The sequence below is a fragment of the Toxotes jaculatrix genome, chromosome 7 (genome assembly GCF_017976425.1).
Source record: "Toxotes jaculatrix isolate fToxJac2 chromosome 7, fToxJac2.pri, whole genome shotgun sequence".
NCBI classification, from domain to species: Eukaryota; Metazoa; Chordata; class Actinopteri; family Toxotidae; genus Toxotes; species Toxotes jaculatrix.
The window spans coordinates 28525018-28549660 of NC_054400.1; the positions used below are offsets into that span (position 1 = coordinate 28525018).

The window sequence follows — 24643 nt, forward strand, 5'->3', positions numbered from 1 at the left end:
CTGAACCCCATAGAGCTTTCATATTTATGTTTTTTTTTCCTTTTTTTTGTAAGGTTGGTGACTAAAAGAACAAGTGCAGAGATACGAGCAGTGCTAGTCTAATCTGACGAGACCGCAGTGTGTTGTGGTACCCTGAAGTCTGTCTTCATCTAAATAATAATAATAATAATAATAATAATAATAATAATAATAATAATAATAATCTAGGAACAGCATTGCTGATCTTGGAATCATAAAGTTACATCTGACATTGGGATAAAAAAAAGAAAAGAAATGATTTTGACTTATTTGAAATTTGATTTCTGAAAAGCGGCTACAAAATATATCTAAAAGTGCGCGTTAGCTCACCCAGCAACAACCTGACAGATGTCTCCACGCAAATAGTGTGATGTGAAACTTTGTTTGCTGGGCAGCTCCGTGGGATGTGGAAAATCTTGTTAGTGTCGCTGGATTCACGTGATATTTGGTAAAAGAGGATTTAATGTAACCCTCAAACCTGACAAATCTCATTTTAGATTTTTGGAAAACAGGGAAGAAAATCCAGTTTCTAAAGGTCACATTTCTCTAGGATGTGAAAACATTAACTTTCAAAATCCCGAAGCTACCTTGAGTACAGATGGAGCTTTATAATTCCAAACTGAAAAGAACATTTTCTCCTCCCCAACTCCAAGGAAAGCCCTCACAAAGATGACCCAGCACGAACCTCCCGTGTATCTTCATGTGATTTTTTCCCGTCTCACTCACACCCTCCTCTACACACACACTCTCACCTACAGACAAACAACACGTGACGGTGGAGCATCCCGCGCGCGTCCCTCACACACACGCTCGTTTGGCGTGCAGCATCTCGATGAGCAGGTTGTTGCAGGGCACCTCTCCGCTCAGATGCATGTAGCACAGGTAGTCCTCGGCCTGCGTGCTGAGGGAGCGCAGCTCCGGCAGCCGCACCACCAGCTGGCTGAACTTCTCCTGGAATTGAGGGTAGGTGGACAGGGTGTACTCCAGCAGAGCCCCGTTCACCTGCTCCTGGACACCCTCCACGAACGCCTGATTCTCCAGCAGCTTCACATCTGCACGCACACACACAGAAACACATGCAGAGGAGGAACATGAATCATGACTCAGTGAGGGGAAATTTAAATCTGTTGACACATGAGGCTTAGTCAGGCTGTGGATGAAGCTCTAAATTAAAACACTGTGTATCTAAACATTGTTCAGAACTAATGGATTTTATTTGAAATTCTCGTGATGATGGCTGAGTTTCCAAATGTAACCAATATTTTGGGCTGAACTTTGGGGAACTGTTTATAAGATGATCCACAAAACACCTTGATTATTTCTGTTTGCCTCTACTGAGGGAGCCAAAAATCCCAGAGAATAAACGACACATAGCTACAATGAAGTGCTGGAACGAGAAGAATTATAGGTACATGACACAGCAAGAAAAATGCTGAATAAGATGATTTTTTTCCCAGCTTAACGCTAATAAAGAGGAGACAGGAGGGTAAAACTGTATTTCAATGGGTCTAAGAACCACATTGCAGACAAGATAAAGGAGCAGGACAAACAGATGTGTCATATTCTAACAGATCGGTCGGGTTTTATAGCAATACATTGGGTTTATATACTGCTTTATTTTGACTTTCCACAAAAAAAACGAATGAATGTAGTTTGGCATTTTTTGAAAATACACCTAAATGTCATTAAAAAATGTTTGCCAAGAATTACTGAAGGGTGATGTGGGCAGAGCTGCCATTTACAAAACAAGCCCACAAAACTGAGAGCAATCAATGAAACGGTGTTATTTACCGAGGCACGCAGAAAAGTTCAATATTTATACATTAAAAGTATTTTCATAACAGGTTCAGTTTTTTTAGGCCATTCCTATCTTACAGTGAGAATGTGTATTCTGACTTTGGAAACAGCAGTTTGATAAACTAATCTTCTCTCAAGGTCCACTTACTGTAGAATGTTCTGGAGCTTTTGACCACATTTCATCAGGGAATACAGTTTTATACATAGGACACATTTCCATAACCGAGGCATGTTCGAGACAACTGAATAAACTCTGTGCATTAGTGAGGACCACGAATTGGTTAGTGGACCTTGATTTAGGATCAGGAAACAAGATTTCTTGTTTCTTTGTGCGTGCGTTTGGATGGAAACTTGTTAGGGTTTGGTCAGAAAGGTTTCCCAAGGCTTGTAAATGATCTACCTGAGTTGCTCAAGCTGCTCAAAGCCAATATTCTGTGTATTTGACAATTTTAATTCGGAGAAATTCCTTCAATGTGCGCTAGCATGCTAGTTTTTTTTAGTGTTAAACAAGATCATATTAAAGGCCTATTTCTGAATATCAGAAAGAAAAGAATAAATCAGTTTGAATGTTGCATACAAACCATTCATTTACGGTCTAAATGCTGTCTACTAGGTTTTATATATGAGCTTTATCTATACTTTATACTTTATGGAGTGTGGGTGGATGCGTGGGTGTTTGTGTTTGTGATTGTGTGTATGTATGAGACAATAGCCTAGCCCTCGGGTGGACCGGCATTCAGCATCAGCTGAGCCCATCTTGGAGAATCCATTCACACAGTAATTAAATGTTTTGAATCAATGTTCTGAATCATCTTTTCAAACTGCTTAAGGGCAATTAAATTACCCCCGACAAACCTGACTCTGAAGATGAGGCAGAGCGAGAGCGCGAGCAAAGAAGCTGCCGGCAAAGACAGCAAATATTTTCTGCCTATGACAAGTGCTCTCACCATTCAAAAGCTCTTTGTTCCCCCGCTTTGCCAGCGCTAAACAGCAAACACTTCTGGGAATCTGGGCAAGCCACATCTATGCTCTCTCCATCTGCACAAGCCGCTACATGAATGTTGGTCCTACCATCGAATGATAGACCCATCCATTACGCTTCTTTTGAATGCCATTAGTGGACAATGGAGGAGGATGTCTTTGTTAATATTGGCTTTTGTCAACCCTAGAAATTTAATTAAGTGAATTTATTGGAGGGAAAAAAAAAGGCCAGTTTGGAAAACACTTGTAACCTTATAGATAGATAGATAGTGCAGATAATCTGCAGTGGTGACATTTTTCCATTAAAATGTCAGTGTTGCTATTCAAATTCTGCCAAAAGACGGCATCAATATGGACTCGCTGCCCCACGAAGATGATTGATTTTTGCATCAAAACCTGCGAGTCTTCTGAAAATACACAATCTGCAATGTCGGGCCTTTCAAAACGCATTTTGTTTTTAATTGGTCAGTCAAGGATGAATCTCACTCTTACTTAAAATACTAGAGACTCTATGTCTGAAATATTAATCCTGTTATTTGCTGTTTGCATGCTGTTAGCCTGACAAACCTGATGTCACATTATGATCAACATCACATCAACATCTTTTTTTCTTAAAACTAAAACTCTTTATTGATTTGTTGATGAATTAATTTATTTCTTTTTTCATTTTACCCGTCATCTCATCACAGTGCTGAAGTACAAACATGAAGCAGACTCACTGGGGTTGAACAGGAGGAGGAATTTCAGGCAGGCGATCTCTCTGCGGTCAACCTGCAGCACCCGCAACCTCGCCGCCAGCTCCTGACCCCTCTGGACCAGACTCGACAGAGTCGACTCAGCTTGGGACATGATGGACGACAGCTCGACCTGCAGACACAAGCTACTGGTTATTTTCTAAGGCCCATATATTTATGAGACCTCAACGACACACACACAGAACAATCGTCTGATGAAGAAGCCTGTATCCCTCCTGCCTGTGTGCTGGCTGGACATACAGCGCTTCAGGAATATACAACATACAGAGATAAAACAGAAAGCATGAAAACTCAGTTTGTTTCAAGACTGGGTCAATGTGTTTTAGTGCTTCATATTCCCAAACTAGGTCATTGCATCACAGGCCTGCTAACCCTAAAAGAATCTGAAATGAACCTGCTCCATTTGACAGATGAAGCAAAAACACAATACACACTGGACTCCTCACTCTGGAATTAAAGCCCAAAGAGACTTGAACCGCGGTCTGAATGAAGTGAAGTGGATGTGAATGAAGCAGACTTGTTGATAGGAAGTCGTATGAGGGAGTTGTTACCTCCTGGCCGGTCACCAGCAGGATGCTGTCTTCCTTTCCATGTTGCACTTGTCTGAAAATGTGATCCAGGACCAGAAGCTCAGACCAGCAGTTGTGGAGCAGCTTCATTTGATCTCCCACCTTCAGGAAACACAGACAGGCAGACAGACAATGAGGACATAAAGAAAGAGGCCAGAGATAAAAACAGTTTTGTCTTATAGTTTTGTCTGAGGTTGTCGCTCTTCATATTTGTATAAATTGTGGCTTTTTTCCTTCTCTTTGTAGGCTGAAAATCCTGATTGATATTCTTTCAAAGCTGATAAAAGCTCTGATTATTCCTCTGTGACTGTCACAGCTTCTTACTCATCTTGTGTGGAGGAAATCAATATCCTCCTTTTCAAAGTATTTCTCTATTGTATTTTCATCATTTTGTGTTGTTGTTGTTGTTATGTTTATCATCTGACTTTTCCTTCTCCTTCTCCATGTGTAAACTCACCCAGCTACTCCATCTTAAACTGGACACACAGCACATATACATGTGAACTAGCTGCCCTTGTGTCAAACTGCCAATCCACAGCTAAATGTCACTGATCTATGTGACAAAAACAGAGATGGCCTTAAAAACAAGAGAAGAGAAATTAAGTGCTGCTCGGTGGTGTTTGTGTGTCTGTGTGTGTGCCGGTGTCGTGTCCCACGTTGTGTATTTATGAGCATCGTCTGAGACCTCTTTAACCCGCTCACCTCTCCCTAACCCCCCCACCCCACCCCCAATCTGCTCTGCTCTGGGGGGATGGGCGTACAATACTGTCTACAAAGTGAAGGACACAGCAGTCAGTAATTTTGTAGCCGCAGCTGCTAATAGGCCCAAACACACATTCATCTGACACAGAGCTGACAGAATTACTGTTAGTCTGAATGAAACTATATATCAGACGAAAAGGGGAGGGTCCAATCTTGTTGGCCACGCTCATCTGGACTGGTGCATTGTGGGGGTCTGGGTGTACAAGGATAAAGAAAGGGGTTAAGGAAGCAAGAGGTCTCAGCGACCTCCTGCGCTTCCTCTCCAGGAGGAGTCCGACACTCGGCTGCAGCCAAAAAAAAAAAAAAAAAAAAAATCAGGGGTGAAAGGCTGCACGTGGATTTTCAGTGTTTTTGTTTTGGAACTGGGTCAGACAGATACATCAGCCTGTGTACCTGTCAAGTGTCATGTTTTACCTGTGAGAGCCACGTTTTATCTCACGGGGGAATAAACAGTGTGCACCATAATCCTGGCTCAGAGGCTGAAACAGCACACACTGCAAACACGATGGCATGGCAATGCCTCAGTATTTTGGTCAAAGAGCAGCAGATAGTGTATAGAAGTGAACTGCTTTAAATAGCCTCAAACTTACAGTGCGCTTTGGAAGCTTATGGACATGCTACAGGGAAAGCAGCCTCCACAGGTTAAAGACAAACTTAACCTATGCTGCACCTCATCAACAAACCTGCTGGGCTGAGCAGAAATACGAAATAAGACTGAGGTTAGAATGACACCGGGAAAGATTCCACCTGACATAGAAAAAACTGACTTCATATATAAAAAGAGGGAAAACATCCCTCCCTGATCTTCATCATGATACAGAGCAGAAAAATTAAATATTTAGTGACTTTTTCACACACGTTTTAGTGTGTTATCCTATTTCAAATAGTGTATATCTATTTTGTGGCTCAGAGTGGATATCTATAACATCTATTTTTGAGCAAAACTCTTGGACATTGCTTTTAAATTGACTGTCTCCAATGGCAGAAGCCCATTTATGATGTTCATTGTGTGCACAACAGCTTCCATGTTCAACAGGTGAATGGAAGGTCAAACACAAGACACGACAAAGGCCACCTCTGGGGAACCGCAGCAATCAATTGCTTCCATTCTGCTCACAATTTAATAACAATGTAGACAAGCAGAGTGCAGAGCTGCAGCAGAGCGAGCTGACATTCCCCCGTTATCGTCTGCGTGGAATGTAATAATCCAGTCGGGGGGGAAATGGCGCTTTCTGCAGGAGGCTTTCTTGGCAAAATATGCACAGCTTTGTTCTCACTGTCCACTCTGGCTGTCCACCGTACTGTCCACTGACTGTCAACAGATATACATCAGATGTGTAACCAGTAGTTTGACTGAGACAACCCTGTCCCCTATGAATTCTATGTACTAATGTGAAGCAGCATTATGGGGATTTTTTTTTTTTTTTTTTTATAAATGTCTCTGCCAAGGTTCAGAATGTTCTTCCTGAATTTACTGTATCTGCAACAACAACAACAACAAAATCTTTCTTTTCCTAGAATGTCCACCCTTACAATACAAAATCTGCTCCCAGCAACTACAACAGGATCCAGTTTATTTTTATTTATTTTTTTTTTTTCGTGGTTATGTTTTGGCACTCACAAGCACTCAGTTAAGGTTGGGGATGGACTGCACTCTGAAAAACAAAGACTGACTGTTTTATGCCCATGACATTATAAAGAGCTCAACACCCATGAAGGTGATAGTGTTTCATAATATTCTCTCTCCAGTAAAACTATCACACAGTAACTGTACAGAGCTTTTAACCACTGCAGATGACTACATATGAACAGGGCTCAGGTTTTTTGTTATACACTCACAAATGCTGCAACTACAGTGTGTGTGACAGGAGGAGAAAACACAAATGAGTTCCACAACACGGCCACGTTTGCCGCGAGCTACACATGCTTTGGGAGTCGCAAGTTTGCTGAAGGTCCAGTGTGCACTGCAGGGCTTCATCATACACCCCCAGCATAGGTGCTGTAGGTGTGTGTGACTGAAAATGTTAAAGCTGAGCTGTTAAGACGTATAGTGTTATACATCAGCTCCATGATAATAAAAGAAGAGCAGTGTCTGGTGCTTCTCTCCTCTATCAGTACTGGAGAGAAGCATTTCAGCCAAGTATCCCTCTAAGACCGGCAGCAGAAAGAAACCTTGTTGTTGTTTCAGTCTCAGAAGATGCAACAAATCGCATCATCACTACAATGTGGTCTTTGTTTCTGAGACGAGGAAGGTGCAAAAGAAAGAACACAAAAAAAGACTGATCCTTCCTGATGCTCTCAGGCTCTCCGAATTCAGTCATTTTTAGCCACTTTCATACTTTGGGTCTGGTATTTGGACACAGAGAGCAGATGAGATACTGTGAAATCATTTCTAAGATCATTAACATTACATATATACACTGTTGCCCATAAAGTTGGAATAATTTTGTTTTATATATATAATTTTGTTATATGTAATGCCTACTGCTCTAACTGCAACAGTCAGAGAACACTGTCCAATTAAAAAGGAATGTGCACCTGAATTTTAAAAACGTTAAATAAAAAAAAAAATCTATAATAAAGGTACAATAATTTGTAACTTGGACAATCCACCTAAGTTAACGTCTTCATTAACTGGATAAGGCAGCAGCCATCATCATTATCTGGTCGTTCACAGAAAAGCTCACTGAACATCAGAATGTTGATCTTGATAAAAAAAAAAAAAAATCTTAAACATGTAGTTTCATTCAAGCGCTGCTTCGTTTATCTGGATGATTTCCAGTTAAACAGATGTCCCATGTGTTAAAAGAGTCCATGTTCATGTACATGGTTCAGTACATGTGAGCAGCAGTAGAAGACTGTGCAGCTCTCAGTGACCACATGTAAAGCCTGTCCCAGGAATGAATGAGTGTGAAGCAGCAAAGCAGCCGACCTGCTCCGACTGTACCTGAGTAAATAAACTATGTTTGACCAACAGACGGCGAAGGAATTACACCGAATCTCACCAAGGCCAGAATCAACCTTTTTTTTTTCATTTCTTGCTCTTCCACAGATAAACACAGATTATGTCACAAACCTCAGAATAAGGCCATATGTTCTTCGTCGTCGTGTAACCAGCCTGATGTGTCAGAAAAGAATTCAAATGCTCCATTTTCACTTGGACCTCCTCAGTAGGTGTATTCAGCTGCACTGTCAGCAGCAGCACAACAATAGTATTGATTTCTACAGCATGAACTGTGTCTCTAAATCATCTGAACTGTCCAATCCGACAGTGCGTCTGTGGCACAGTTCACAAAGACAATCACAGCGCTGGAGGTGATAGACTGGGGACACTGTATCAGTGTCCCCAGTCTATCACCTCCAGTACAATCATTATTCTCAGAGGCGTGTGTGTGTGTGTGTGTGTGTGTGTGTGTGTGTGTGTGTGTGTGATTAGCTACTGTTCAGCCCAGAGAAATGCACCACCCCACTGAAAGACTCCAGACTCGCTACTCACAGCTGTAACTTTGTATTTTTTGATCTGCGTCTTATTTAACATGAAACATTATGCTGAACTGTCTGTAGCAGCACATTAAGCAACATCTGTTTTCTCTCTCTCTCTCTCTCTCTCTGAACGTTCCTATTAAGCACTGGACACGTGTGTGTTAATATAAAAGACCAGAGCGAAAAACCATCAGCACATATCAAGCACATAAAGCAGTAATGATGCAACATGTGATAGAGTCATTTCATTTCATGCCTGTGCATGTCTGAGCCATGTGTTGGTTCAGTCATGTACAACCATGCATTCTTATAGTCAGGGAGACCATGTTTTTATTTTTTTTGTCCCTCACAGTCTCCAGTCACCACCATGATGACGTATGAAAAGCAGTCGCAGTGACCGAATCCATCACAATGACGAATATCAGATCACCTCAAGCAACTTTCTACTTTCTGCAAGCCGATGTTAACAACAACATACAAAAATCCACTGTCACCTGTGGGGCTGCGGGTCCACTCTGTGTGGAATGCAAATGAATTGTGGTGCACAGGTCAACGTCATCAACTCTGAATGCAATTTTTGTCACAATAACTATATTGAACTATATTAACACCCTTAAAACAAGCAACTTCATCTTAAAGACAGCCTTTCTTCTCCTCCGCTGAGGAAAGCAAATGTTATGTAACCGTGTTAGAGAAGAAGTGACAAACAGGAAAACTGGCTAAAGAAGAGGACAGGGACTCGCGGAGACATGGCCTTGCTAAGGCTTGTAGGTATCAATGTTATTCACTTTTTTGGGGGGGGATCAGCTGCTGTCATGTAGCTTCTCTTAAAAAAGGAAAACTATCGATGAAATTTTAAGCTTTACATAATTAGAATTAAGCGTGTTCGTTATGACTTGTAATGACTATATTGCCAGTATTAGTGGATGCATCCAAATTCCATAGCAATGTTTGTTCTGCTATTCAGTGATTTTCCATTATGTTTCATTGGGGGAAGGTGTTTAAAAGGTACAGCCAGTGTTATAAAGTCAGTTTCTAAGTTTTAGGCGTTTGGTCTCTTTGAGTTTAAAATTTCAGTTTTGATTCTAAAGTGATGGACCAGTGTTATAATTGTTGGGCTTCTCACAGTTGTGATACGGACATCATGAGAAATCACAAAGGCAGAAAAAACAGAATGTGAAATTCAAGGATTCTTATCTTTTGCCACTTGAACCAGTTCATTTATCGAAATGTGTGATTTTGATGACTGAAATAAGAAGCACTGATGTAACAAGTGGTTAAAAAAAAAAAGAAAGAGATAAAATAGCAAACAACAATAAACCGAAGAACGTTTTTCCTGCAGGAGGGATGGGGGAGGTTGGACTTTTACAGGAAATAATACAAAAATGTTGAGCAGGGTTCATGGAGGGGAGACAAACTGAAGCTGTGTTGTAACTCTGAGGAATAGATAGTTAGGGAAAAGGACAGTTATAAGTGCAGCTGTAAAATGTGACTTTATTTCCTGCCTGCCTGTGTGAGCATGAGGATGGGATAAAGTTCTTGGTACTCACCCTGAGCTCCTTAAAGAAGATGCAGCTCCGAGCCCACTCCACTATGGAGAAGAGAGTCTGGTCCGCCATGCGACACATTAGGCTGAAGGTGCTGGGCTTGTCCAGCCGGCCCCGGCCGCCCTGCTCCTGCTGCAGATGAGCAACGATCTTATTCTGCACCACCAGTTCATCTGGATCACAGCGCAGCAGCTCCAGCACCAGTGGCGGCAGGCTGGGCGGCTGCGGCGAGGCTGAGGGGTACATGTCGGGGTAGGGGTATCCTGTCAGAGATTCAGGGGAGCTGGTGTAGTCAGGACACTCGGCTTTAATTGCCCTGCCAGGGAAGGTTGTGTACTGGTACTGGGAGGTGAGGGGCACGTGGGACTGCATGGCCATGCCCAGGGATGGGGGTCCATAGAGGTTGGCCTCGTAGTCCGTAGGGGTGATGGAGCTCGGGGTGGAGGGGAGCAGGCTTTTGGAGATGGTGGGCAGGGTGTGCAGGGTGCCGGTGAAGCCGTAGTCGGCCTGCAGCGGAGAGGCCGGCGGAGGAGCGGCGCTCTCCAGCTTGAACCCGTTGGATCGTATCAAAGCCTTCTTCTGCTGCTTCAAGGCCCTGTCTCTCTTGTACATGGGGCCAAATTTATTCCTCCCCCCACGCATGCGGTCTGCACGCACCGCTGTCACACAACAGACAAGAGGCGAAAAACAGATTTACAGATGAAACACCGACTCTACTGGATTCTCCTACACTGCCAAGATCCCCTTTGCAAAAAAAGAAAAAAAAAAATACTCCTTGATGAGCACTGAACTGTAGCAGCAGGGGAGTAAAATCATAACTTGCATTTCAGCAGAATCCCTCTCTATAAGACATCTTGGTCATTTTTTGCTTCCTTTTTTAGGGCTGAGAAGAATCCCTAGAGTCTGTGCAGCTTGACTCCTTCTTGTAGCCTAAATAGAGCTTTTGATTTAAAACAGGGGAGTCTCCGGAGTTTTATCAGTAAGTCAAGAATGTGTCCTTTTTCTGCTACGGAAGCAGGTGCTTTCCTGCATTGCTGTCTGGGAATTAATCCCATCCCATGTGTATAGGAAACAACATGAGAGCCACCAGCTCACAAATCGAGAAATATTTTAAGGGTTTTTTTTTTTACTGCAGTAATCACGTGATAAAATTGTCAGCTTAAAATAAAAAAATAAAAAAAAAACACTTAAAATAAGAAGGGCTCAAGGGCTCATTAAAGATTGAAAGGGAAAACAATCCATATAAATGCAGTATATATACAGTAAAGTTTACCTTCTAGCCGCATCCCGACGTTGAGGCATTTTTGGAAGCGGCAGAAAGGACACCTCTTCCTCTGGGTCTTGTCTATTTTACACTCCTGGTTTTCCGCACATGTGTACCTCTTGTTGTTCTGCACCGTCCTCTTGAAGAAGCCCTGAAAAAAAGCGGGACGGTGCATCAGAAAACAGCAGAGCACACAAACGAGGCCGAGGTGTTTTCACTTTGCAGGAGGACGCGGAAATAAAAAACGTCGCGGCTTTTTTCCAGTGTCGCATAAATACATAAATACACGCGACCTGTGGTACAATGAGGATAAAATATTTTTTTTCTGTTTTACCCTCAAAGACAAAAGTAGGGAGAAAAATATATTTTTTAAACACCAGGGAATATATTTAAATGCCACAATATTTTAATTTAAATTTTAATCCATAAAAAAAAAAAAGATTAGTGTGATAATTTATCATAATGTCCATCACTGGATTGGTTTGGTGTTTTTATTGGTGGTTACCTTGCAGCTCTCGCAGGTGAGCAGACCGTAGTGGTATCCGGACACTTTGTCTCCGCACACAGGACACAGCTCTTCCAGGTCATCATCATATGTGTATTCCATAACCTTCAAAGTCACACCTGGTACATAACACGTGCACATTCACACACACACACACACACGCGCACACATGCACCCAACAAGGACAACGTGGCACACTGAGTGTACAGAGGACACATCCCTATTTTCTGCAGGAGATTTAGAAAGAAAAATCCGATAATTAAAAAAGCGGATCCTGAATCAGATTGAGTTAGAACAGGATGCGTTTCAAACCGACATCCGTTTGAAGCATTTTTTTTTTCTTTTATTAAGAAAAGATTTTTAAAACTTGGTTTAATTGCTGCTGTGAAGTAAATACTATTCTTCCAGTTAGGAATTATTGCCGAGCTATTTTTTTATTTTAATTAATCTTATATATATACAAAATCATAATGGTTAATAGAAAATGTTATTTACATAAACATTCACTAACTCTGAATTTAAAATGCTCCATAGCTTTTATTAAAAAAAGAGGTAATTTATTCTGTATGAATTTTCTATTTTCTATTTCTGTAATTATATATTGTATATTTCAGAACGAAGGAATACTTCACTTATGTTTTATTAAAACTCATATATTTTGCCCTAAATATAGGTTTGTTTTAAACATATTAATTTAAATATAACAGTCTTATAATAATGGCTGTCATTACCTGTTCTAATGAGGATAATTTCTGTGTCTGCCTACTTTTTTTTTTTAATAAACCTTTATTTTTACAAAACGAATGTCGGGAATATTTGCGAGATATGACAGTATAGCCTACTACATAATTGCCATTTAAAATATGATGTTGATACAACTTTAAAATAAAATAAAATAAAAGGAAGCTACAGGAAGCTATGGTCGGGACCTAATAACCACCATGATGGAAATATATGCGTTTCTCTCTCTCTCTCTCTCTCTCTCTCTCTCTCTCTCTCTTTTTTTTTTTATTCCTTTTTACCCCGTCCACCAGTTTGAATCCGCTGTCTCCGGCCTCCATGCATTTCCTTTAAAACGTGGGTCTACGGCCTGACGGATTAAGCGGTATAGAAAATGGATGGATGGATGTGGGTCTATGGCATTAGGCCTGTGTAACAGCAGATAAACTATTCTTCAAAATAAAATCTTATAATAATAACATCACCACACGGCGCACAGCCTGTATCTCATTCAAACACTGATTTTCTAGACTCTTCTCAGGTCCACACTGCCTGTAGGTGCTTTTTAGTTATAATATCTAAAAGCACCTACTACTACTACTACTACTGACAGGTGACATATGAAACCTTTATGAGTGAGTGTAAAAATAATTTATCACCCTCTCACCGCCTTCAGCTCATGCACCGATACGGGGGAGAGGAAAGCATGAGCATCAGCTAATCCTCGCGGTGACGCGGAGCTCAGCTCGGTTCGCTGAAACTGCATCCGCGTACCGCTGCACACGGTCGGCGAGAGAGGGACGTGACATTATCCTGCTGCCAGCCACGGGCCAGAGTAAAGAGACGCAGCTGAAGGGACTGTAAGAACGCGGAGGACGTTAGTAACCCTGTAGGCCGCGAGACGGAGGTGTCACGCGCCCAGTGAGCAGTCCGCTATGCAAGTGGTCTCGCGGATTGTTGAGGGATGTAAGAATGGTGCTGGTGCACAGAACACACACAACAAATCAAATAAATTATTATTATTATTATTATTATTATTATTATTATTATTATTATTATTATTATTTAAGTAGTAGCATTATTGTTATTATTATCAAACGCCTGTTTTTTACATTCCTAAATGAACCTATTTTTTGTTGTTGTTGTAATTAACTTCTTCATTAGGTTTTCAAATGATTATTTACATAATCATAACTTTTTACATTGACTCACTGAGCTACTAATTACAATATGAGCCTCTTTTATTCTCATTTTATCCTCAAATACTATTCTAGTATTTTATTATTGTAAAGAGTTTTCCCTATCATTTCACAGTTTCTGATCTGATTTGTCTTTAGTTTAAAAGAAAGCGCATTTTTGTTCTAAGTTGCTTCAGTTAATTGTTGTTTAACAAAGGGCCAAAACCTGCGTTTTGCTATATACAATGCTGATAACTTATTACTTATAGGCTCTTAATTAAACAGCAGGCTGAGGACCTCGGGATGCTATGGATTTATTATATTCATAAAAGTGGACGGACTCACCGTGAGCCTTGTCTCCCAACATCTGAGCAGCAGCCAGCAGCCAGTCAGTGATGATCGTCTGCTAATTAAAACCTGGATGTAGGTGTTGCTGCAGCCTTGCATGGGCCGCTGAGTACAACAAAATAAAAAAAAAAAAAGAATGCGAATCAGGATGAACACTGTCTATTTTAATACTGGTTTGAGATCCAGCGAGGCCTGGAACTAGGTGTGATAATGAACATTGAAGGGCTCAGAGTGAAACTCCTTCAGCCCGTTCTCTCTTTACTGTGCTTCCCTTATCGCTCAAGTTAGGCTTCCTCACAGCCATTGGTGGACGCCCAGTCACGTGACGGATGCTCACCGCCTCCTCCGTGAAAATGCCTGGACAGAGGAGAGCGGTGCTGATGGAGGAGTCACAATCAATATGCAGACACACAAATTTGTTATAGTCTGTTTCGAATGAATGAATGAATAAATAAATAAATAAATAAATAAATAAATAAACACGGCCCAGAATAGTGACCTTCATAGATTTGTTCATTTGTTCTTCAATTTACTTTTAATCCTAAATGACTGACTTGGGATGAGGAACAGCTGGATACACACGCGCACGGACAGATGGTTCTAGATGTTAACTATAATATACATTATAATAAACTATAAGTTCTGACTCAACAACTGTACGTTCTGTGTTGAAGTCACATCACATGCAAATATGGCATTATTATTATTATTATTATTATTATTATTATTATTATTATTATTATTATATGTTTATAATAATAATAAACAGTAGATTAATTCTTAAATGCTCTAATTAGTGAGCATATATTGGGTGCATATTACATATTAGACTAATTAGAGCTTAGACTATGTTAGAGCTGTGCTGCACATGACCATGCACATATAGATAAAGATATTTACTGACTGTCAGTTTATTTTTACACTTGGCTTGTAAAACAATGTAGGCTGTTTCATACTGGAGATTTCTATATTTATCTACACATATATGGCTCCAGCATATACCTGGAATTAATATTAATTGACTCCGGCAGGGCATTTTGTTTGGTAAGCGCTATGAAACGTCAAACTGTCTATTGTTAGCTGAGACAGGAAGCAGTGGGTGGCTGCTGAGGATCCGTCAGGATTCTGAGGGTCATTGTGTGGAAACATGAACAAAGCTGAGGGTCCTCAACTGTGGTCCACTGCTTAATTTTAAAGACAGGAAACACAAACGTGGCTGAAGTTAATACAAAACTCTTACATCCGTTAGCTGTCTTTGATTACTGTCACTTTCTGGACTGTCAGCTGGATTCAGCTTCTGCAGTGGAGTGAACGTTTCTCTAACTGCAGGCTCCTCTTCATCACAGTCTTGGGATGATCACCCTTGGTTTAAAAAAAAAAAAAAAAAATCCAGACCACTGACTGCCCTTGAGGAGGCAAGGTCCTATAAAATTTCTTTTACCTTTCCTGTAATTCACTTAACCAGATTTGTTCTAAAGGGATAATGTTATTGATAAACAGTTATTCTTAGTTTTTTTTTTAACTTCATCATTCATCACAGTTCTATAAGTAAAAACACAGAACCTTGTTGGATAAGTATGTGCTTCAGTCTCAAAGTGCCTTAATCACATCTTACCTGTGCAAACCTTGATACCAACAGACCTTAAACTGCTGTAAATTAGATCCGTTTTTTAACTGTCTTCAGTTCACTCGGGGGTTAAGGCTGTAATTCTAATTGTAAGAGCAGACTGTGGAAAATTTACAGTGAGAATTTACTCAACAGGTCCTCATACCAACATAGTGCACAAAAGGGTTTTGATGTTCTGGATATAGCAGCGGTAGGATGCTGACACATCTGCAGTATTTTTTATTCAGGTTTAGGTAACTTAAACTACTTGGTTAATGTTAGGGATGGACTCATCATGGATTAAAGATACCACGGCTGACTGTTGGTAGGAGATGGGACACTGACCTGCTCTTTAGAGTTGAAGTCAATTGCTCTGTGCACTCGTCCATCCTCTCTGACCTCCACTAGAAAAGCTTTAATGGAGGAGTGAAAACGTGTTGCTGAAATTTGATGTAGGTTGTTTTGTTGCTACCCTGGAACTGAGGTACAGACTCACATTAACTCCAGCAGGATCAAATTCATTCCGCTTCACTATAATGTCACTAAAATTTTAAGAGGGTTCTCTGTTTGTTATCCTATAAAAGGCATGAAGTGCCCAAAATAAATTATTAAAACAAATCGAAATAAAAATAAATCAACTAAACTACTCAAATCTCTCCATAGTATGATCAGTAGTAAATAGATCAACTAGGAAACTAGTTCCCCATGAGATATTTCAGTAAAATATATTTTTGAATTATACATTCTCACATTGACCTGATGGTCAAGCTGTGGATCTCTAAAGCTGTCAGGGGGGAGAAAACTGTACATGGTTGTGGCCCTGGACAGGAGGCGTTAGTCATGTGACACATGCCTTCATGTTGACACTGAAAGCTGAAAAAAAAAATCAATAAAATACAAAGCCCAATGATATATTCAAGCCACAGTGTGTTGAATTGCAAGATATCTGAATTTGGCTCCCCCTGTTGGTGACCTGGGGGGACACTAAGATGAATGGGCCTCATCGTTTTTCTACAAAGAAGAAGACATGATATCAGAAAGATTTGAAATAGATGCTATAATCACATAGAGATTTGACATGATTTTAAACAGTATATACACTCATGTGTCAGTTTATTAGTTAGAACTAAACCAAACCTACTACAGTCTAATGTACTGACACAGTAAATCCTCCTTCATGAAGGTTATGATGCTCAGTGTTTATTATATAAAAGTTTATAAATGTTTTAGAGGTGCTGATTGAACTGTATGATGATTGTGGAGGCTCCATGGTTTGTGGTGCTGCTGAAATGTGTTGGATTATATAGAGAAGTGTTGATATAAATGAGGTGGACAGAATAATAGAAACACCTGGGTGTATATCTATTTTTTGAAACATGTTCAAATGTACAATTTTCATATATATATATATAGTAGAAAGCATGAGTCCAGAACGACTGGGGGCCACGAGGCCCCTCTGCAGCGTCAGAGTTTGCTCATGTCTTTGGCCACATATGTACAACAAGTGGCATATGGTACTATTACCAACAATAGGTATGACTTGGGTACAGAAAGATTATACTTACCCTGACAAAGTCTATATCTGATCTTGTAAATTTTATTGATGTAGTCAGTAAAAATCTATTTAAAATGCTGATATAAATTTAAATTAAAATAATGTCCTGTTAGTCAGCAGTCATTAAAGGTTCCACTTTTCTCCTTTCATAATTTTTTATGATATGTTTTGGTAGTAAAGGACAGTAGATGCAGAGACTTTCTACCAGCTTAGTGCTGAGATTAGTAAGCTAAATGAACTGATGCCCTGTCCCTGTCAACGTGGAAAAAACTTGCACAGCACATCCGAGTCATTAGACTGTTTGCTCAGCAGAAGGTGCACACGGGGAGATACGTTCTATCTATCAATCTGTTTCACCCCTGACCTCCCAGAGTCACTGCAAGGTCCTCAATTAGCCTATATCTGCTCGTCCAACTATTAGGGAGCACAGACCAGAAAACAAGCCAGCCTGACTGGAGGAGGGAGGCCCCCTACGGAGTCAGGCCCTCTGTCACTGGGGCCAAGAAATATGGCCTATCTGCTGTTTTTTCTCTGGCGCGATTTTGTTTTGCAAGTGTGATATGGCTACAGGTCAGCGGAGCCCCAGCATCAGACAAGCTCTGTCTCTGTCTCCCAGATATATTTGTACAATAAATAAAGGGGAAGGACCGAGGCCCGGCTCGTGTTTTGACTTCATCATTTATATTTTGTTCATTTTGTGCCCTCCCACCCACAACCATTTTCTGCTGGAGAGGCAGGATCTTTATTGATAAAAGAAGATAGCGCTGCAATCACTCTAGGTGAAAGCTACAGCAGGATGAGTTTCTATTGTGCACAATGTGACGAGAACTTGTAACATTTCAGATTCTGAGCTTGTTGATTCCTTGTTGATCAGCTGAATTCTTCTCTTCTCTTATCAGCTGAACTCTTCTCTTGTGAAGAGTACTGCAGTAGTACATGGGTTGGTTTGCTGGTAAAAAAAAAAAATTATCAGTTGAATCAAAATCAAAATAATTAGTTGAAGAAACGCAGCCTACTGAAAATCCCACTTACTCGGACGTGCAACACATCTACATTTCAACAATGTTAAATAAGTGAAAATTAGATTTAACTCAAACTAAGAAGCTTTTTAGCCTGTTTTATGATTAGCTCTACGGAAGTTTCAAACTTTCTGTGAAATTATTGTTTTCGACCTTCCCAGCACCATGTAACAGACAGTCCAAGGTTGTAAGACTATTTGCTCCTGACTGTCAGGTGAGTGGTTTGCACGGATGGTAGCTTGCCACCATCCATGTGTGAGTGAACAGGTGAATGGCAGGAACACGAATTGTAAAGCTCTTTTTTTTTTTTTTTTTTTTAAATAAACACACTCTATAAATGCACTACATTTACCATTTACCAAAGTTAGCAACTGGCTATTGAAGAAAGTCGAACATTTAGCAGTATATGGACACATTATTTTCCCAGGAACTGACAAGCCAGTGTTAAAAGTGGATATTGGACTTAACCTTCGTCAGGTTACAAGAAACATAACACCCTCAACTGAACCCTCCCTTAGTTATGCTGCTATAGACCTAGGCTGCTGGGGGACTTCCCATGATCCTCTGCACACCTCTCCTCTTCTCTCTCTTTCTCTCCTCAGACCCATGTAACCTTTATTACATGTCATTAACTCTGTGTCCTCTCTGTCCCGTAGTCCTGTGCTTGTCTCTCTCTGGTCTCTCTTTCTCTGTACCTTTCTGCAGGTGTCTCTGGCTCCAGAGCTGCATGTTCTCTGTCTGTGGTCCTGGCTCCACCCACCTGCTGCTGTTTATTGTCTACAATTATCCATTTGTAACACATTATGTGCTTAATGTTCCACTCTGCTTCAGATAAATTTTGGATTAATATTCTATGCAGACTGTAATGTAAATAATTACCAATCATGACAGCTTTTTGCTTCTGTGCTCTGTTTCCTATCATAACTGTAATCTGCTGAGCACACAGTATCCACTAACTGTCCTGTAATCTGAATGCTGGTCCTCTAACATTGTTCACTGCCAACCCTGTTTGTATCATGTTCTATATGCTGCATGTCCTTCTCCTCCTCTCCTCCATTCCCAGCTGTCCTATCTTCCTCCTTTTCCTCCTTTCACCCAGCCCGGCCATCAGCAGGAGGGTCCCCCATCTGAGCCAGGTTAGTGCTCAAGGTTTCTTCCTGTTAAAAGGGAGTTTTTTCTTGTCACTGTCGCCTTAAGTTCTTGCTCTGGGGTCAGGCTCTGGGTCTCTGTAAAGCACTTTAACAACAATTTTGATCGTGGAAGGCACTATATAAATAAAGTTGAATTGAATTGAATTTAATTTAATCGAATTGAATTGAATGGGTTTGTGACACTCAGAAAAATGTATTCACCACTTTTCCAACAATTGTGTAGAGGAAAAATACTTTTTGTGCCAGTGTGCATCATTTGATGAGCACAGAAGCTGCAGTAACCGAGTTTGACCACTACACCAGAATTGCTTCACTTTCCAGCGTGTTCCTGGAGGGTTTTGAAGATGGTAGTTCTGCAAATAAAAATGTACCAGAGGCTGCTGAGGATGACTAGGAATTTGTTTTATGAATAAGATCATTTAAAAACAGAATTGGAGCATGGGGAAGAGAAAGCCAGCTCAGGTGACATGATCTCCAAAGAGGACAAAGGTCACAATAACATCCAAGTAGCTGTCACAAAGATGGCCAAGTCTCACAGTAAAACAACAGTACAGTAACTGAAGTTACAGTACAGTTAGAATTAGGATACATGTGTTAGATAATACAGTAGAAACATTCCAGGTTAAGCTGACAGACATTTTTCTCACATGTATGAATAATAAGTTATGAACAGTTATGAGAGGTGCTTAGATGAAATCAAGATTTTGCCTTGAAAACCTGGAGTGTGATATTAATTTGCTTCTATTCGCTCTCAAATATTGACTTAAATACTGATTAAATTTGGACCCCTCAAATCAAGAGAAACAGGCCTAGCATACTTGTGGGGTCATGTAGCTTTGTGGGGACAAAAATACTTGCTTGAGGGTTAAGACTTAGTTTTAGGATTTAGGGTAGGGTTAGGGTAAGGAATGCGTTGTGTCAATGACAGGTTTTTACTTAATAATTTTGACACCAACAATCTTCCATATAAATCACCTCATATCACTGAGAACATTATACCACTAATACCAGTAATCCCATTACTGGCTTTACCAATGAAAAGATTTTCAAATCTCAACAATGGCCTGTCTTCCACCTGTGATACACAGTCACCACATTTATATTTAACTAATTGGTTAATCTATACCACAGACGAGAGCTGTGTGAACAGGTGAGAGCATCAGGGCTTTGTGTTTCACAATAAAAAAAAAAAAAGAAGAAGAACAGTGAGATTTTTTTGCTAAACAGCCTGCATTCAGTGTCCTCATGTCTGTCCTTGACCAAAGCGGGGCACAACCACAACAAACCACTTAGAAAAGGGAAATTAAATAGAATGACTACAATAGCATGGAGAAAAAAAAGCAGACACGGCAGGGGTTTTCCTTAGTGTCATCCTACAAGGTCAGGGAAAAAAAACCTTATCTATCTGATCCCTGTAAAACACAGCTTCTTAAAAAAATCTCAAGAAAGTGAATTTAGTTAAACAACTAACCTGCATTAGCACTGCAATAAAAGGTGGCTTGATTGAAGAGGATGATAAATCATTGCCATTAATTTGTCTGATTGACTCATGCCCCCTGCTGGCAAGCAGTAACCACTGACTGACTGACACCATGGTGTCTATTTTGTTGTTCTCTTTTTTCATCATTGAACCTAAAGGTATTACCAATCTAGGCGCTTTATCATGTGTATAAGTTCAAACATCTGCACCCCATGTAAAGACACAATAAAAACATTTTTATAATTTGTAGTAGTTCTCATTCATCGTAGAAACAGAAGATTCAGGAGTCAGGAAGCAAGTAACTGTTTCACAGAAAATCATTAATCTAATGCTGTTTCCTCTAAAGAGAACCGGAACTCATACAGCTGACACAATCTAAAGTGACATACACCAAACTCTGTGTCTACCAGATCATCACACCCACATGTAATACCTGAAAATCTCATTTAAAACCATAGCCATCAATCTGCTGCTAAGGTTTTCTCCACTTTCAGCTACAAGACCACCTCAGTGATCGGTGATCGGATTTCAATGCGTCTTGGGTGCACTCACACCTGTCCACTTATGAGCAGATCACCTGAGGCACATGTTAAAACCAGGTCTGAACAGGGCCAAAGAGAGCACATCACATCAAGGCTAGCCTCTGTTCCACTAGCTTCAGTAACTCAATGCAATCTCTCATTTAGCATTTCTTTCATCAGCCTTTCTGGAGCTGCTTTCTATGCTCTATGACAAACTGCCACAACCTTTGTGATTACTTTGCGGGCAGAGAAAAAACTATAGCTTGAATAAAGAAACCACAACTACGGCAACACTGATACTAACATCACTGTAAATTGGTTTGATCCATATCCATAAAACTCACCAGTGCTCTTTTCTAATATTGTTTTTTTTAGCTTTCTAGTTGTACTTTCTAATGGCTGTAGACACACCTAGCAGTAGCGTATTTAAACCATATATTTGCATTGATAGGCTGCTGTACAAAGTCTTTAGTTGGTAAATGTATGTGCTCTGATCAAGGGATGAAGCTGTTCTGTCTCACATGAATGCACCAAAAGCCCAGTTTTGGACTAGCACTTAAATGCAGCATGCCTTTTTGGATCTGTATATAGCTGGAGACGCACGTGTGTTACATATGTGTCAGTATACAGTTATACAGTTAGTATACAAGAAAAAAAAAAAAAAACTAAGTGTTTTAAGCCGACAGGAAATGGTTCAGTACCCGTATGTCAGTCAAACTGCAACTTTGGATTGTCATTGTCAAATAAACAAACATACTTATTGTTAGCTCACTGCTTTGTTCATAAAGTTGTTTTACAGTAACACCATCTACAATGTATTTTTTTTTTTTTTTTAAGTTGTGGACTGCTTCTCCATTTCCTTTGTGCACTGTGTTGTGGGAGAATAATGTACATCAAGGGCACTCTGAAAAATCAAGGTTTTTTTAAGTCTGCATACTGTCTGGTTTGATTATACCTCATCACATTTCCAGTGTGAAAACAGAACACACTAAAACCCATATACACTGAGAATGTAGTAGTATGCACAGGGACATCAGCCCCAACAGTACAGGGGTATTTACCCCCTAGACTGAAACCAGCATTGACGTCCCACAGTTGGTTTTACTTATATAGGCCAATATTGCAATTTGCCTCAAAGGACTTTACAGTCTGTACAGCTTACAACAGCCTCTGTCCTTAGATCTTCGAATTAGATGAGGAAACACTGACCCAAAAAACCTTTTCACAGAAAAAAGGAAATGGAGGAATCCTCAGGAAGCATAACATACGAGGATATGTGTTGTGTATACAGAACAGACAAAGTAGATTTATACTTTGGACAATCACAGCCTCACCCTCTCCAAGAGACAAGACTACACAACACAGGAGACAAACTCGCTCACATCATTCACAGTGATCTGTTATCACATGCACTGCTGTTCCTGTCATGATCTACCCTCTGACTGACTTAATGCCTGGAATCTCTGCGATTTCTTTTCCTGTTTCAAGCTGAAATGTATGCCTCTAAAGTATGTTTCGGTCTTGGTGGTTCCTTCACTCCTTGTCTGTTCCCTCATGTCAGTAAGTTTCCCTTCCTGTGTTTGGATTATCTATTTTTTCCATGTGCTTCTGTTCATGTTCCTATGTTTTTCGCTGTGGTTTTGTTACATGAATTTTGGATTTTTGTTTCCTGCTTGCCTGGACTCTGTAACAGTTCCTTTGTCTCCAACAGTGGCCGATCTCGATGTGTGAGGATTAGACGGCAGAGCCCTGATCTCCTTTACAGAAACTGCTCCCTGCCACTGGTTTAAATGCGTGGAAAATACTTGGGTCAAAATCAACACACAGGAAGTGGAGGCATTCACAGACTCACATGTGACCTAGACGATTGATGACCCCACAAGAAGGTAAATACCTGCATCCCCCACCACTCAGTTTGAACTGATGAAGCCTTTCAGGTGAGAAGTGAAATGTTTTCAAGAACCTCGGGCAAGTCCAGCTGCCCTTGTAGAACATTTAGAAATGTTGTCCTGGACAAAAACCGGATGCTGTTGGGAGGGGTGACCGCAGACCAGGCCACACAAGTGGTTCCTTTCCATGCCAGCAAACAGGGACAAACTCTGCACCAAATGCTGAAGCTGTCTAAGGTAACGTTTGGTGAGATGCGCTGTTCTGACGGACATGTCTCTCTGGCAGAGACACCCTGTCTGCCAAAGCAGAACAGCTAACCACTGTAAAACTGCTAGTGAGGTAGCTGTGCTTGTGGGTAACAAGAGGCTAATCATATGGAATGATGTAAGAATCTATCTACACAGTAACAGTTTACGTAATTCGAATTTGATGTATTTAGCTGAGAAGCATTTACAACCCAATAATAGACATTTTGGTGGCAAACAGAATTTGAAATGTACATTATTTTTAGTTTTCTGTGAGAAAGTCATTATCAGGACAGTGAATGACAAATGAATAACAGCACAAAAACATCATCTCAGCAGCATACACGGTGTAAAGCAGGGCACTTGTATGAGCTGTACAGCACTAATGTAGAGGTTGGGCTGTGGGGTTTTGTGTGTGTGTGTACATACTAAATCACCACCACTTCTTGCCCTTGACAAGGTTCCTGATTTTGAACAGCTCCTATTCTTGACAGTAGTCCTTTCAGATCTTGGCTTTTGTGTAGAGTTAACAATAGGAAAACACTGTTAGTTAAGGCCAAACTCAATTGCAACCTTGCTCGTTCTTATATATATCTCCCGTAGTAATCCATCACAGTGGACAGCCGCTCTTGAATGAGCCACACGGTTTGCATGAGTTCACATGTGAAACAGTCAGTCTGCGCTCGGTGCCTATAAACACTCTGCTCATGAAGAAATGAGCGAGGGAATTACACAAATCCTAAATCTGAAGTAATTCCAATAAATATGCTGTTTATAGACAGAGCAGCCTGCTGCCAGTTCAGACAGAACAGATCTGAAAGTGTTAGTCCGTCGCCCAGCACATTCGGACATTCCTTACCCACCTCACAGCTCTCAGCCTCAAGTCTATTTGTACTGATAAGGACGAACTAGCCATCTGCAGCAGTGAGAGTTTTTTTTCCTAATGGGCCAGTTTATAATTTGGGTTGATATAAAAAGAAAACAAAATACACAGAGGGCTGTGTGGTGGTGTCTGATTCTGTCAGTTTCTTAGTCTAACTCAGAACTGGTTTCAGTGGCAAACTCCCAGCATTTTGTCTGAGTGACAGACTTCTGGAGAGCTTCTTATTTTATGCAAGGACGAACAGCTTTTAATTTAAATGAATTACATTTTGTTATTGCTTTATATTCTGCTGTATCATCTAGTCAAATCCTAGTCCACACTAATAGTTGTATATTTATTTATTTATTTTTTTACCACGTTATTTAA

General features: G+C 40.5%; 1 protein-coding gene across 1 annotated transcript; it reads right to left on the reverse strand.

The window, feature by feature from the left end:
• Positions 1-816: 816 nt before the first annotated feature.
• On the reverse strand, positions 817-13946 carry LOC121184511 (nuclear receptor subfamily 5 group A member 2-like). Its single transcript, XM_041042218.1, has 7 exons — positions 13925-13946; positions 11682-11800; positions 11186-11327; positions 9916-10571; positions 4103-4222; positions 3516-3663; positions 817-1070 (listed from the first exon to the last, which is right to left on the reverse strand). The coding sequence occupies exons 1-7, from the start codon at positions 13944-13946 to the stop codon at positions 817-819; spliced, it is 1461 nt and encodes a 486-aa protein (XP_040898152.1).
• Positions 13947-24643: the final 10697 nt, after the last annotated feature.

Coding starts and splice junctions, on each gene's coding strand:
- LOC121184511 (XM_041042218.1), bottom strand. CDS start 13,946: ATGTTGGGAGACAAGGCTCACG. Junction 11,801..13,924: donor GTTGGGAGACAAGGCTCACG/GTGAGTCCGTCC, acceptor GTTATGTACCAG/GTGTGACTTTGAAGGTTATG. Junction 1,071..3,515: donor CCTCCTCCTGTTCAACCCCA/GTGAGTCTGCTT, acceptor GTGTGCGTGCAG/ATGTGAAGCTGCTGGAGAAT.